Genomic DNA, 14927 nt, shown 5'->3' on the forward strand with positions numbered 1-14927 from the left:
CAGAATCGACCAAATGATTGAATGTAGGCTCTCAGCGGCATTTTGAGTTTTTTTGCCCTGGCACCGTTCGAGAAGCTGTGGATCTGAAAGCCGCTGATACACAGGCAGCAGGGCAGCGGCAACGTGGGGTTTCAGACAGTATTTATGGGGTGGCTGTGGTTCATTTTTACCTTCTGAAGCCCAGTGTCTGGACCAGCTATCAGGACCTAGTGGACAAAGATCATGGTGCGGATCATCGTAGATCATGTAGAGCTGTTCCCATCCTGTTTTTTACGTGGTTGATGCAATCTTCCTTCTTCAGAGGTATGAAACCATAGGTCCTGTCTTGGCACAAAGCCAGGAAAGTGCGGCTGTCCCCGTCACAAACTATGTTGGTGTAGCGCAAGTCATTTTTTTCTAGTGAGCGCCTGAACAGTATGAGCGCTGCCTCAACTTCCATTTGCCCCGAATTTGCCTCAGTGTTTTTCTGGCAAACATGTGCCTTCTTCCAATTGTTGTATCCATCATCCCCTTCTTTGGGGCCAAGTGCACATCCATGACAATAGTTCGATAAAACAACACAGTCAAGCACCAATCCACACCTATGTGGGATGCGTGGCCGCGTGTCATCCACGTCCCGTCATAGACAACCGTCACGTTCTTTGTTGGTGTTGGCTCCATCTGACTGTACACTTCGCGGACGGCCGCAACAGCCTCCGAAAACACATGTGCCGCAGCTCCCGCGCCAGCAGGCCGAAATTCTGCTTTGAGGTGCTTTTGAAAGGTTTTGGGATGTAATCCTCTATGAGACACATTCATCACAGACCAAAAATCAGTGAGGGCAGTTGCACCTTTGCCAATTGATTTGATAGCTTGCATGGCCCGAATATTCACTTCAAAGGCCCTGCTATTTTCCATTCGCGGTGACGACCACGCATTATCCGCATCCGCACCGCAAGCAGTGCACGTTAGCATCATCTTCACTGCCAAACCATGCTTTGTTTCATGCTTGACTTTTAGCCCCGGCTGTTTGCACTGCTGGCACAGAGCACTGCCAAGCAAACCATTCAGGGCCGCTCGCTGCACGAGGAAAAACTCCTCTTCGGCCCGAGTTTCGATGCTACTCTCACCTTGGCTCATCAGCGTCATCTTGCGCTCCGTCGCAGACACGGCACTTAGCGACTCTTGAACTGTTGCGGCGCGTTTTCGAGATGCTTCACGAGACACATAACGAGGCTCTAATCGGGCCTGAATTGTGCTGCCGGTGGTGCTCGTAGTCGACGTCACATCCTCTCGAGAAGTACTAGGCTGAGCGTCCGCGATGTCTGCAACCTGCGCAGTACGATGAACGGATGTTTCCGCCGGCACAACACACTGCTCCAGGGGTTCCTGAACAGTTTCGCCAATACGCGCGGACGATGTTCCATCCGTGCCTGAGGTGCTCAGCTGCAAGTCCGCGTCGTGCTGCATGCCACCGTCATTGTCAGAAGTCGCCGGAGCAAACTTTTTTTTAGAGATCGGTGGTTTCGACTTACGAGCACCAAATTGATGCGCGGTCTTGCGTTTCTTTTTGAACGATCGCCAGCCCATGATCAGAGACGAGAGCCGTTCTCCAAACTAAGATGGGCCGAGCTTGACAACGTTTTTCGTTTCTCTAACGAGCGAGCGCCAGTGCGTTATCAGGAGTGAGATACTATCTTGAAACCACGCCGCGACGAGTTGAAAAGACGCAAAATTAGCGGCTCCTCAGCGCTGTCAGCACGGCAAGCAGACAATCTTTCTGCCGGTTGCTAAGGGCGACAGCCCGGGAGACTAATGCGGAGCCGCATACAGTCACGTGGCGCGCGCTGCCAATCAGAAACCGTCGCGGGACCTTGAAACTTTTGCTTGCTGTGCGCTTGCTCTTGCCTGGTGCAGCCGGCCGAGGGGCCAAATTTGAAGACGGAGAATTGCGCTATCCATAGAGACCAAGATGGCGGCGCTAGGTTACGCGGTTGCGGAGATATCGCGGCTTGAAAAATGCTGTTTTTTCGCTATTTTCGAGAAACTCCTCGCCACCTTAGCTTCGATAAACATTTTTTACGTCATTTCTGCGCGGTTTTCCGCGACGAAATTTTTAAATAAGATAGAAAACAAGTCATACAAACTGAAACTGTGATTTTCAAAAAATTGATTTTTTTTTACCAAATTTCGCGATGCGAAAGCCGCTCCCCCCTCAACGACTAACTGGTCTATTGGCTGCAGGGCTGCCGTTGTGTTCGGAGGGAGAAACACAAGCTTAATGGCCTTCAGATCCACATCGACCGTGTGCTTAGAACAGTTGTCCACAATCAAAAGCACTTTTCTGCTGCTTAGTTCAAACTTACGGTTGAGCTTGATTAGCCACTGCTTGAATACTTCGCGTGTCATCCAAGCCTTGTGATTAGCTGTGTATTCCGCCAGCACTATGCGGATATTTTTGAAGCAGCGAGGCTTAAGAGCCTTGCTTATGACAAGGAGGGCTAGTTTCTCCATCCCGGTCATATTTGCTGCGACCAAGACAATTATGCGCTCCTTGCCCTGCTTCCTGCCTTCACAGCTGTCTTCTTTGTACATCATTGTCTTGCTTAATAACAGCTCGTAGAACAGAGCGGTATCATTTGTGTTGAAGATATCATGTGGCGAATAGGCCTTCAGATACTCTTGCAAAGCACCATTTTGCCACGTCGGGCATGTCTCGCTGCTCACATCCTAGCTTTCGCCCGACAAAGTGTGAAACACAATCTCGTGCCTGTCCCAGAAACGATGTAGCCAGCCTTCTGAAGTGCTGGAATCGTCAATGATAAACAAGAGATTGAATCAGAAGGGCAGTATATGACACAGTGGAAAAATAAGCAGGGTGCTCTGTTTTGCTTGCAAACTGCGACTATTCGTTATTGGCAAGAGCAGGTCACCACTCTGCTTCAAGAAAGCGTGGAGAACACTCGATCTTTTCCCTGAGTGGCGCCAGGCATGGAATGCCGAACTGGAGATTCTCTGCCACCAGGTTTGTCTTCTAAACAAGGACTTGCCGCAAATGGCATTTTAAAATTCTCGGAGTGGCCAAAAAGAATCCAACCCCAATCTCCAATTGCATGGATATTCACATTAGTTTGAATTTAACAAAAACACTACACAACACTACAGCTTAACTCTTTCCTTACCACGAGGAAATTGGCCTTTTTTTTTGTATGTTTCAGTTAGAAATATTTTTGCCTAACAGCTACTAGGTTTACAGTGTCATGAAGTATATAAAAGTAAAGGAAAATAAATGTGGTTTCAAATAATATTTATTTAAAAAATTTTTTTGTTTGCATAATTAAAAACTTTTCTATAAATTTTCAGGACGTAACATCTCTGGCCAATTTTTTTCCTGAGAAATTCCAAAATATACAAATTGTTCAATTATTACTGGCAACATTTCTTTGAGGAATTATAACCCTAGATCAAGTATTCTTTGAGTTAAGAAAAATTACATGAGGCATGAGAAGTGTCAAGTGTGCTTCGAGCTTGTGCGCTATTTAAAAAATCTTTGCCACACAGTTTGTATACAATTACTGAGATGGCGCTGTAAGTCCAGGAGCGCATTTCTTTTTATTTCTTTTTTTTATATAGACAGGTGCTCAAAAACATTGTGGTGTGGTGAGGAATGAGTTAACACTTCTAAAACCTTTATGCAAGCTGCATTTTTCGCAAAATTAGACACAAAGTTAGTAAAGTTGTAGAATGTGCCCAAATTTGTAATCGTTACGAAGAATTTGGGAGAGTTTACAGGTAGGCATACCTGTGATGCGTAGTCAAGCATTCCTGGTGACTCCATGGAGGTAGGTAGCAGTCCGTGTGGTGGGTAATCGAAAGGGCCCAATGGGTCCATCGGATGGTGCTCAAAGTGTGGCTCCAGCTGTGGCCCTCCACCACCAGGACCCATGACCAGGGCGTCCAAAGGTGCCTTGGACAGCTTGTCACCCTTGTCCTCACTCGGGGAAGCTTGCCTGCTGCTACCCCCGCCTCTGTAACCCACAGGGCTGTCAAAAAAAGAGAGGAACAGCAAAATATAAAATGCGCAAGTTCTTCTTTCTGGGGTTTTACGTGCCAAAACCAGTTCTGATTACAGTCGCCGACCGTTTATTCGGACGCTGAAAATTCGGACATGCTCGTTTATTCGGACACCTTCGCGGCACCGCCACTCGTCCCATTGAAGTAATGTATAACCACGACCGATAGTTCGGACGCTCTACAGCGCGCCGTTCGATTTTTCGGACTCCGGCGGCCTGGTCAGATGCGACGTCGAACGCCACGATACGGTCACGACAAGCTGGCCGCGATGTTTACATTTTGCTAGGTTGCCAGCACTGAAAGGGCGCGCTTGCTATGGTTGGATTGCTGGTGTCTAAATCCACGCAGCACCTACAAGTGTTAGTTGCCGATCTCGAAGGCTATACTTTTAGCTGCACCTATTGGTTGTCGTGTTTCGGATTTAGCCAGTCCAGTATCCATTGACTGTATACCGCGCCAAACAGCAGGCCAGGCCAAGCCAAGCCAGTGTGCTTGAAAGTCGGTGCTCGGCCTTTGCAATGTCAGTTGTTACGTGACCTAGGCCTTGTCAACAGCTACCTTTCAAGTCTCGCTCTTTTGCTTAGTGCAGGGGTTCTCAAGTACGTTCATCCCAGGGAACCCTGCTAAGCTCCATAAAGTGCCAAGGAACCCCCCCTGAATTAACCGAATGTCGAATTATCGAGGGTATCAAGAAAACAAACAAATGCTTCACTACGTCAACACGATTTTATTTACTCAATGAATCGTCAAATCTTGTTTCTATTTAGCACAAGACCAGTGCGGAAGCTGAAATTCTCTTCATCTCATGACTGATTAGCGCTAGCAGCGGCGAAGGCTTCGCGACATCCTTCGCGGCGCGCGTTTTCATCTGAATCGCGCTTTGCAACAACGGGCGCACATCCCGATTATTTTTCGCCACTCAGCTGCTCGCCAACAAATTGTCCGTCCATCGCGATGTAGCCGGTGCTTTTTATCTCCGACAGCTTTGCACTGAGTCAAAGCGAAACTACTGCTTGCCGCAACCGCTGCGGACGAAACCGCGGGCGCTATCGACGCGATCATGGACGGCGACCTTGCGGTTCAGAAGGCAGGCGGCTGACGCACGCACCAGTCAAAACGAAACTACCTTTCGCTGCAAGAAGTGCGGACGAAACTGCGGTCGCTATCGACGCTGCCATGGGAGGCGACTACGCAGTTGTGAAGGCACGCAGCCGATGCGCGCATCGAGTGAAAACGAAACTACTATTTGCCGCAACCGCTGCGGACGAAACAGCGGTGGTTATCGACGCGATCAGAGATAGCGACTACGCACTTACAGAGGCACGCGGCTAGCCGCCAACGCGGTGTTACTCGCGGCGATAAACGCAAGAATAAAGGCTTTAAAGGCACAATTAGGCACGAAGCGCTTCGGCGTTGCTGTCAGTCACGTGCCGCGTACGATTGCCGCTGAGGACCACGGCGATGCGGACTGCGCCGCTTCGTTTCGGTTGGACGCTACGCTGTTCTTGCTCTTCTGCGGCGCGCATTTGCGGTGCTCCGCGTTTTTTTTTTTTTTTTTTCCCTCCAACGTATAGGTCAGTGCGCACGCTATCGGCACCTACCCTATCTACAAATAGGAGAAAGGCGCATGGTGGTAAGCTACGGCCTCCGAGATTCAAGTGCGAAAGCTTAGGCGCGCTGCCCGTTCTGCGAGGTTGGGTGGCTACAAGCTGCTTGCGTATTTATTGCGCAGTTCGCGCGTTGCTGTTACGCACTGTGATGTGCTTTTTGACACTCGGGCATGGGTAATGGAGGTTCTTTGGATCAAGCGCACCTCGTGTTTGCCGTTTTAGACACTTGTCGAGAGCGGGACCAGGGAAAATTTATCAGTGGCTCGCGAAACCCCGAGCAGGGGCCTGCGGAACCCGTACCAGCAGAACCCACTTTGAGAACCCATGGCTTAGTGTGTTAGGCCTGATTTGTTGTTCGATCTCGTCCAGTCGTCGCGTAGTGCGAAATGGCTCCGACGCCTCCCGTGCCATCTGCGCCGACGAGACGCGGCAATTACAAGACTGTCTATAGCGATAGCCATACACTGTCGGAAATAAGGCTGACCTGATCGCGTGTAAGCGTGCATCTGTACAGTCGCGCATTGACAATTTTTTCCGTCCACTGGGACCATAAAGGTACTTTTTTCTGGCGAATCCTTTTTTCGGACTCTCGATTATTCGGATTTTTTCGCGGTTCCCGTCGAGTCCGAATAAACGGTCGGCGACTGTATGAGGCACGCCGTAGTGGAGGGTTCCGGATTAATTTTGACCACCTGGGGTTCTTTTAACTTGCACTACAACGCAAGCACACAGGCGTTTTTGCATTTTACCTCCATCCAAATGCGGCCGCCGCGGCCGGGATTTGATCCCGCGACCTCGTGCTCAGCAGCGCAACGCCTTAGCCACTGAGCTACCGCGGCGGGTCAAATGCGTAAGTATCCTAAGAATACGATTATTGAATATTGAGTCAAATACCAAATACTTTTCTGATCATAAAAGAAAACCGAACATGGACAAGGTACACTGCCACGAAATCTGATTAGTTCCTACAAAACACATAATGCCATTTACATACACCAGCCAACTAGGGTCATAGCACCCGGTTGGCTTACAATAGACACATAGTGGCGAGTGGACTAAGCAACCGACTGACTTACTAGACAGAATATCCTTGGACCTGCTCGATTATTAGACTTACCCAAAATTATGTCCCTTTAACTACTGTATTTACCTGCATAATGATCGCACCCCTGAATTTTGTCATCTAATTTCTTTTTTTTTTTCTTTCCCGTGTAATGATCGCACCGTGAACTTGCCGCAGTCTAGCTGATGATGATCGTGCTTACCATCTGTCGAAAGCTTCAAGATTTACCAAGTGGGCTGGACGCACCAAACAGATTCTTAAGCTGATGCCCCATTTCATTCCCATCATCCCTTTCTGCACTCCGAGAAAGAAAAAAAAATCTACAACCAAAAGAAATAGGTCCAAACTATCAAATGCCTGAAAAAACTAATGTATCCAAAAATGATAATTTTATTTACATTTTAAGGCCCCCGTGCAAGGAATAAGTGGTTGATTTGTTGCTGCAAGTGCTTCCGCTTACGTGTAACCAAGTACATCTGTATTTATGGCAGTTTTGTGTTGTCGCTGTACGCCGATGCAAGGACTGCAAAGGCTCGAGTCAGATTCGCATGTGAAGGCTCCGGAGCACACGGCACATCATCATCTGAGTTAGAGTCGATGTTTGACGGTGGGGAAAACTTCATTTCGTCATCGTTCAGTTTAGCACATGACAACACCAGACTGTCAACATCTGCAAAGTCTTGAAATGTAATGGCACCGCCGATGGCAAATGCAACGGCGACAGGAATAGGCACACCGCAGCCTAGTAGGTCATCAATGATGTATGCATTTAAGCTCGTTGTGGTAGGCGGCAGTTTAGGCTCTTCAGTTGCGTAGTTGGGCTCATTCGGAGTCGGGATTGCGAGGGCACTTTTGGTGCCATTTGATGCGGCCTGTCAATAGCTTCACGAAAAGACTTCTTGGAGCCAGCAGAGCGCTGTCTGGAACACGAACTAAACAGAACGGCGAAAGCAGGCCACGCATGGGGTTGCCGGAACAGGATTTGATTGCGATGTTGATGCGACCTCAGAATTCAGGCAAAGCCTCCAAGAATGGCATTTGCAGTGATGCTACTGCGGACTTATGATTTGGAGCAATTTTTAGAGCATCAGAAATTTCATTTTGGAGCACTTTGGAGCAGGCAATTTGGCATTTTGGAGCAGCTTGTAGCAGCTGATTTTTCACATCCTGAAGTATTTCGAAAAAGCGAGTTGCAATTTACATTCAATTACCTGAATAATTCTTATGTTCTCACGAGAAGCTTCGTAAATATTTCCATCTATTGCCGATCTCGTGGAGAAAAAAATGCACTTGTGTGCATGCGACACGCACAGACACAAATTGATATCATTTCGTATATTGCTAGTTTTCCCAGATGTCATCGCTAATATCCAGAAACAGAAATGATGGACACATTGGCGGCACGCAGTTATTATAACCACGTCATGCTGCGCTTCAAACAAGCTACTAGCTGCGTTTCCGGAGTAGATAACGTCCAGCCGATGAATCGCCAATTAACCTTGAAGCCGCGAGCCTCGGCAGAAACCGCACTTCGCCGTCGAGCCGCCTTGCAAGGCAGACGCCGCGTTGGCGCCGTGCGTGGCACTGCTAAAGTCACTGGAACCTGGAACTTTGAAAGTACCGCAACCGCCGGAGCGAGCGCAGGCAACACTGCGCGGAAAAGACGAGCAGCTCTTCCTCGGGTTTTCTAGGCTTGCTACAGTAGTAGTGATGAACAGCACGATGGCTGCCGCAGTGGGCCCTGTGAAATCCACAAACAAAACCGCATTTCGTTTAGCTAGATACGATGTAAATTACAAGTACAGTAGCCAACGGATTTTTCGGACTCCAAAAATTCGGACTTGTTGGATATTCCGGACTTCATAGATGTACCGGCAGGATTCCCATAGAGCTAATGCATTTTCGCGAGCTATCTTTCGGACGAATCTAGGAGCCAATGTTCGATTTTCCGGACTAAATCGCTCGCTCCGAGCCACGCTACCCGATCTTGGAGGCCGCCATGTTGGATTGATTTTCCGCTGGCTTGGCTTCAAGTGCCCCCCTGTATAGCCTTCAAGATCAGTACACGCACGCTATCCCCTCGAGGGAGAGGCCATGCCCGCTCTTCCTTGGCTGACAAAACGTTCTAAAAAGCTGCGCTTGCTTTTTTTTTTTTTTTGTTCGGTCCGTACGCTGTGAGCGGGTGAAAAGCTTGCGAGGGTCAGCTAGCAACCGCAATTTATTCTCACGCACGCGAGAGAGGAAGGCGGCCGGAGGCGCGCGCGGACTTCGTTCGCTCGCGGGTCACGGGGAGAAGGCGGCGGAGACGGTGGGGAGTTGCATTCTGCTCTTGCGGCTGCCGACGGAGCTGCCGTGCAGGCACCGTATCTTGAAAGCGATCTGCTATGTGGCCGAAGTGTGCGCCCGCGATCTGCGATGGGTACAAAGGGCGTGCGCCGAGTGCCACTAGCTTCGTATGCGCCGTTTTTTTTTTCTTTTTTTTTTCGACGTTCGCGTTGAAGCGAGAGAATAGACAGCGCGAAGGTCAATATGCCCGCGGTCATCGAGCGAGATGTGTTCATGTAACCTGTGCGCGCGTCACACCGTGCTTATTTAGTTAGTAAGCGCATATTTACAACTTTATACGGCCGATAAAACTAACATCCTTACTTCTTATCGCTGTCTATTAATTGGCTATCGCAATCGATGCTCCGCCTTTTGGGCGAAAGTGCAACATTTTTCTTAAGCCGCTCTAAGCCTCAATTTTTTTCTCTGGGGGGGGGGGGGGGGTTTCGGCAAGCACGGTGCTTGCTGTCGCTCTTTCCGCTTAACTGGTAGCGTGAAAAGCGCTTTTCCGGACTCCCGGCGGTTGCTGTACCCGGGAATTTCCTTTCGTTTTAAGTCTACGATAGTTACATATACACTAAATTGTACAAAATGCAAAATCTGACCTCGTTGATGACTCGTACGCGCGACATGTGCGAGCGATGTCTGTCTGCTTATCTCCTGCAGGCGCGGCTTAGATCCGCCATCTATAGTGGAAAGTGATCACCTGACGGCAACTGACCAATCGGCGGCGCGGCGGCTAAGAGAAACGGGCTGCGGTACTTTCCAGGTTCCAGTGACCTTAATTGGGACATACGCGCTAGAGCTTTCTCGTCTCCTGTTTGCAGCTAAGGTTGCAACTAAGGCTCGCCCTATCGCCACGTCGAACGTTTTAATTCCCCGGTGGTGCAATTGGCGATAGACGCCGTCAAATCCGAGACTTGGCGCAGTTAGGCGCAATTTTCGTCGATTGTATCAGGATGGCGCAGTAAATCCCAATTGGCGCACTTTGACGCAGTTGGCGCAGGAGTGGAATCACTGCATTTGTAGTTAAATGTCTGAGGAGTAGTACTGAGACCAAGGCAAGGCCTCAGGGATTACGGTCTAGAGTGTGGGGATTGAGGGAGGCGCCGGCGCCATTGCGCGGGCTTCACATGTTCTGCTGTCCTTCGCCTTTATTCCCCGCCCGCGCCCCCTAACCGGTTCCCGCGGTGGCGGTGAGGGCGCCGGGGCGCTGACGTCACGGCGGCCGCGTTTCGGCTGCTAGCAGCAGAGCGTGGCTCTTTTCTCTCCGGGACCAGTGCACAATACCGTATTTACTCGCATAATGATCGCACTCGCATAATGATCGCACCCCTAAATGTTGTCGTAAAAATTCGATTTTTTTTCCCCCCCGCGTAATGATCGCACCCCGAACTTGCCGCAGCGATATGTCGTGTGCCAAGTCTAGCTGATGATCATCATGTTTACCATCTGTCAAACGTTACGTAAATAACTCTTCAAGACTCACCAAGTGAACTGCACACACCAAACAGATTCCTAATTTTTGCCAACCCTTGGCGGAAACGTGCCGTATTAGCATAGCAGTAAACACAAATGCCGTAGTTTTCACGACATGCCGTGCCATGTGTTTCTACATGTGGCAGCTGAACGCACCCATCTCTGTTTCTGTCCTCTAAAAGCGGACATGGATATGCTGTTGCCGCAAATTTACCGATTTAAACGAAATAATTCATTATTTCGACGGAAGAAACTGTTTTCACACGCGTGACGCACTCACGACCTCCATGACTCACGAGGAAAAACGCGATCGCTTAGTTCCGTCAGCCGCCATGTTTGTTTTGATCACGTGGTTTTGATATCCCGCAGTGTTAAAGCGGCAGCCGCCTGTTGGTTGACTTGTTGTCATCCCGCAGCAACAAGCTGCCGACGTGTTCCCATAATTCCTGAAAAAGCCGCGTCTTTTCACCATTCCGTAACGTGGTGGCGTGCTTTGGTGTTGCTTGTTGGAGTGCCGGTTCACGATGGGGCGATACGCGAGTTTCACTGCCGCGTTTAAGCTGAAGGCGGTTGATTACGCGCTCAAGCACGGCAACCGCGCTGCCGGCAGGCATTTCGGCGTCAACGAAATCAGAATTAGGTACTGGAAAAATCAGCGTGAGAAGCTCATGGCTACCAACAGCACGCGCCGGGCTTTCCGCGGACCGAAAACTGGCAAGTTCCCTCACGTTGAGAAGGCAGTCCTAGAATACGTGAAGGACATGCGCAATGACGGTTGTGTAGTGTCGTTAGAAATGATACAGACGCAGGCACGCACAATTTCTCGGAGGCTGGGAATTGCCACAAAGGACTTCCGCGCTAGTTCAGGCTGGACGACACACTTCATGCGGCAAAACGGACTATCACTGAGGCGGCGGACGTCGTTGTGCCAGCGACTCCCATCCGCGTACGAAGACAAAGTCATCGACTTCCACAGGTTTGTCACGAGAATACGCGAGAAGAACGGCTTCCTGTTGTCACAAATAGGCAACGCGGACCAAACACCTTTGACATTCGACATGCCTCGAAGCACTACCGTCAACGAAAAAGGTGCTCGTAGTGTCCTTGTAAAAACGTGTGGTGCGGAGAAGCAGCGATGCACCGTGATGCTCGCAGTGACGGCAGACGGGCGGAAGCTGCCGCCATATGTTATTTTAAAGCGGAAAACTATTCCGAAGGGAAAGTTTCCACGTGGGATCCACATCTGCGCTCAAGAGAAAGGGTGGATGACGGCGGAAATCATGGTAGACTGGATTAGAACGGTCTGGGGACGAAGAGCAGGAGCGCTTCTGCTTCCTTCACTGCTTGTGCTGGATAGCTTTCGAGGCCATCTCGTCGACAGTGTCCGTGTTGAACTTAAGGAGCGGCGCACGGAGCTTGCAGTGATCCCTGGGGGTCTAACGTCGCTGCTACAGCCTCTGGACGTATCACTGAACAAACCGTTCAAGGACAACGTTCGGAGGCTGTACGCAGAGTGGATGGCGGCGGGCGACCATGATTTCACGCCAAGCGGGAAAATCAGGAGACCGTCCGTGGAAGTCCTCTGCTCATGGATTGTCGAAGCGTGGAGTAGCATCTCCGACGAGGTGGTCGCCAACAGCTTCAAGAAGACAGGCATATCAAACGCGCTCGACGGAACGGAAGATAACCTTCTGTGGGACTGCGATGACACTGCCGGTTCTGACAAGGAATCGAGCGGCGACGACACTGACGCCAGTGATGCTTCAGACTCTGAATGAAAGTTAGGGGGTCAGTGAATGAAAAAAATTAAAGGGCAATATGCAATGCATGTAGTTCCTGCGTAATGTGTGTGTTTATTACAAAGGTAAGCCTTACTCTACTTTTATTTTTGGTTATGTTCATGATAGCTATCGTAAGAATTCTGATACGCGACTTGTTTGCGTTTTCGGTGCTCAAAATATTATTTCGCGGAAAATTTACCCCGCGTAATGATCGCACCCCGAAATTTGCCTCAATTTTTTTTTTAAAAGTGCGATCATTATGCGAGTAAATACGGTACGTACATGCTTTCCTCTCGTCCGCCAACACCTTTGTGACTAGGACTGGAGCTCGCGCACGGTGCCTTTGCCCGTGCGGGGAGCGCGTACTTTGTGCTGACCCTTTTCCCGACGCTAAGCCGACGAGCGGTGCCATAGTGCTCGCGCGAGGTCGCACCACGCCGAGCCGCAGTTGCCGAAAGCCTAAGCCGAAGGAGATTGCCCGTGCTCTCGCGAGTTGACCGATTGGTTATCGCCAGAGCAAGTAGCATAGCTGCCGCGACTTTCCCTAGCGGCGTGTCCCAGCTTGAGCCTGTGTTCTCGCAGCGACGTGCTATAGGCGCCTGTTATTGTATTTTCACCCTGGTTCCCTGCTGTGGGGGCGTTTGTGCAGTGCTGGTGCCGTGACGGACTCAATAAACGGTTTCCGTCAACTCAGGGCTTTACTGTGTTTTTGTGTGCATTGCTCGGTAGCCCCTTGCGGCCTCTCAGCTCACGCACGAGCGGTGTTAGAGGCGACGGCTGACGCGGCCCTGTGGCTCGCTAAGCTCGAACCCGCGGTGGTTGGTCTCCTGTGAGACACCAAGAACCCACAAGAGTAATCTCTGAGGCCATACTTCATGTGTCGTCGAGTTTGCCAGAGGAGATAATGGCGGTATACGCTACAGCCACAGACGGAGTCCAGATAATTGAATGTAGAGCTAGCGGCTCTCCAAAATATCGGTTGACTTTACACATTAAAGGAAAAGGGAGACAAAACTTGAAATTTTTACGAAAATGCTGAAAATGAATCCTCAGTGAGTGATTACACCGAAAAGAAGTAGTCACTTAGCTCATTTTTGAGCCGATGGTTTTATTTTTGGGGTTTTTGCGAGCCCGCGCCTTGCCACCTGACCCCTGGGAGTTGGAAAGCGTGACGTCACGACACCCTCGTCGGATAGCGGCCGGTCGCGGTCACTCGAAGTGCGCCGACGCCACCATCATGAGCATGGATTCGAGTTCTGGTACCTCTACCAGCGATGAGTACATGTCTGAAGACGAGGACCATTCCAACCTTGCAAGAAATATTACCGCTTATGGTTACGAGCCTTCCGCGTCAAGCGACAAAGAAGAGCAGGCGGCCGTGGAAGTGCTGGTCAGGTTTTCGTGAACCGTAGGGCGAAGATTTCGCTCTGCACCAGACACTTGTGCAAGAATTATTTGTCATTTCCTCTGTAAACTTGCTTTTTCAAGAGCGCACGCAGGCGAGGCAGCTGCGGGGTACCGTATTTATTCGAATCTAGGCCGATAGTTTTTTTTTTTTCAAATGATCATATACGAAACTCTAGGGTCAGCTTAAATTCGAGGATTTTAAAAAACGTGCCAGTTTTAGTTAGCGCCATCTAGCAAAGTCAGTATCGCAGCCGCTACTAGCCGCGCCAGTAGCCAACTGAAGTACACGAGGCTCCCGCCAGCGACAAGTTATCTTTTCGTCCACTTTCATTTCCCTTTTCTTCATTATTTTCTACATTCCAATTTCAACTACACTTAATTTCCCCGACGCTTTCCTTGGCTTCGTTGTCTGTTGGCTTAAGGGGGGACGCGGGGATCAGATCGCGAAAATCACGAGAAAAATCGGTTTTTGGAAACCCCGCATTTCGGTATCTGCAACGCCTAATCTACGCTGTATCAAAATGATTTGGCTGGAAACGCACTAAAAGTGCCCGAAAAAAATTGATTTGTCAGTGCGGAGGGCGAAAAAACAGCTTTAAATCGCGCAAAATCACCGCAGTTCACGGAGCCATATCTCGTATTTCCCGCCACCGAGCGCCGCCATCTTGGTATCGTTCGAAAGCTCAAAGTTTCGCCGTTCCGCTTCTCAATTCGTCGGTCTTCGCCATCTTGTAACAAACGCACAAACACAAAAGAATCGCGGGTCTGCTAGAGGTAGTTGCACGGGCCCTCCGATGAAAGCGGGCCTGCGATTGGCTGCCGTGCTGAATGGCGTCTTCCCATTGGTTACTGCTGCGGCAGCGGGCAAGATGGCTACCGCAGTTGTTCGCTTCGCAAACCATGCCGGCGTCTTCACTTGACACGCAGAATTCGGATTTCTGAGAGCGCCCAGTTTAGTTAAGGATCGTCGCTTGTTGGAGAAGAAAGTTTGGACGAAGCACGTCTTCGGAATACGGAAGCGCAAGCCTCCTACGGCGAGAAACGTACGGCGATTAGCGGAGGAGCACCCGACTGAACGTGCCGCGCTACCTTGCACCGTGGATTACGTGCCGCGCTATCTTGCACCGTGTGACTCAAGCAGCGAAACCGACAATCGCCCTGTGCCATCGGTACCGATAACGCAGTCGACGGAAGACGCGCCAACGGAAG

General features: G+C 50.0%; 1 protein-coding gene across 4 annotated transcripts in view; it reads right to left on the minus strand.

Moving 5' to 3' along the window:
- LOC119450094 (pumilio homolog 2) overlaps positions 1–14927 on the minus strand; it is a 110150-nt gene that overhangs the window by 68678 nt on the left and 26545 nt on the right. For all 4 annotated transcript variants that reach the window (XM_037713456.2, XM_049665634.1, XM_037713455.2 and 1 more), the window contains one exon: positions 3782–4022. In XM_037713456.2, the coding sequence (XP_037569384.1) occupies positions 3782–4022 (241 nt within the window). The remainder of the gene's footprint in view (positions 1–3781; positions 4023–14927) is intronic.

This window comes from Dermacentor silvarum, chromosome 4 (assembly GCF_013339745.2).
Source record: "Dermacentor silvarum isolate Dsil-2018 chromosome 4, BIME_Dsil_1.4, whole genome shotgun sequence".
In the NCBI taxonomy this organism is placed as follows: domain Eukaryota; kingdom Metazoa; phylum Arthropoda; class Arachnida; order Ixodida; family Ixodidae; genus Dermacentor; species Dermacentor silvarum.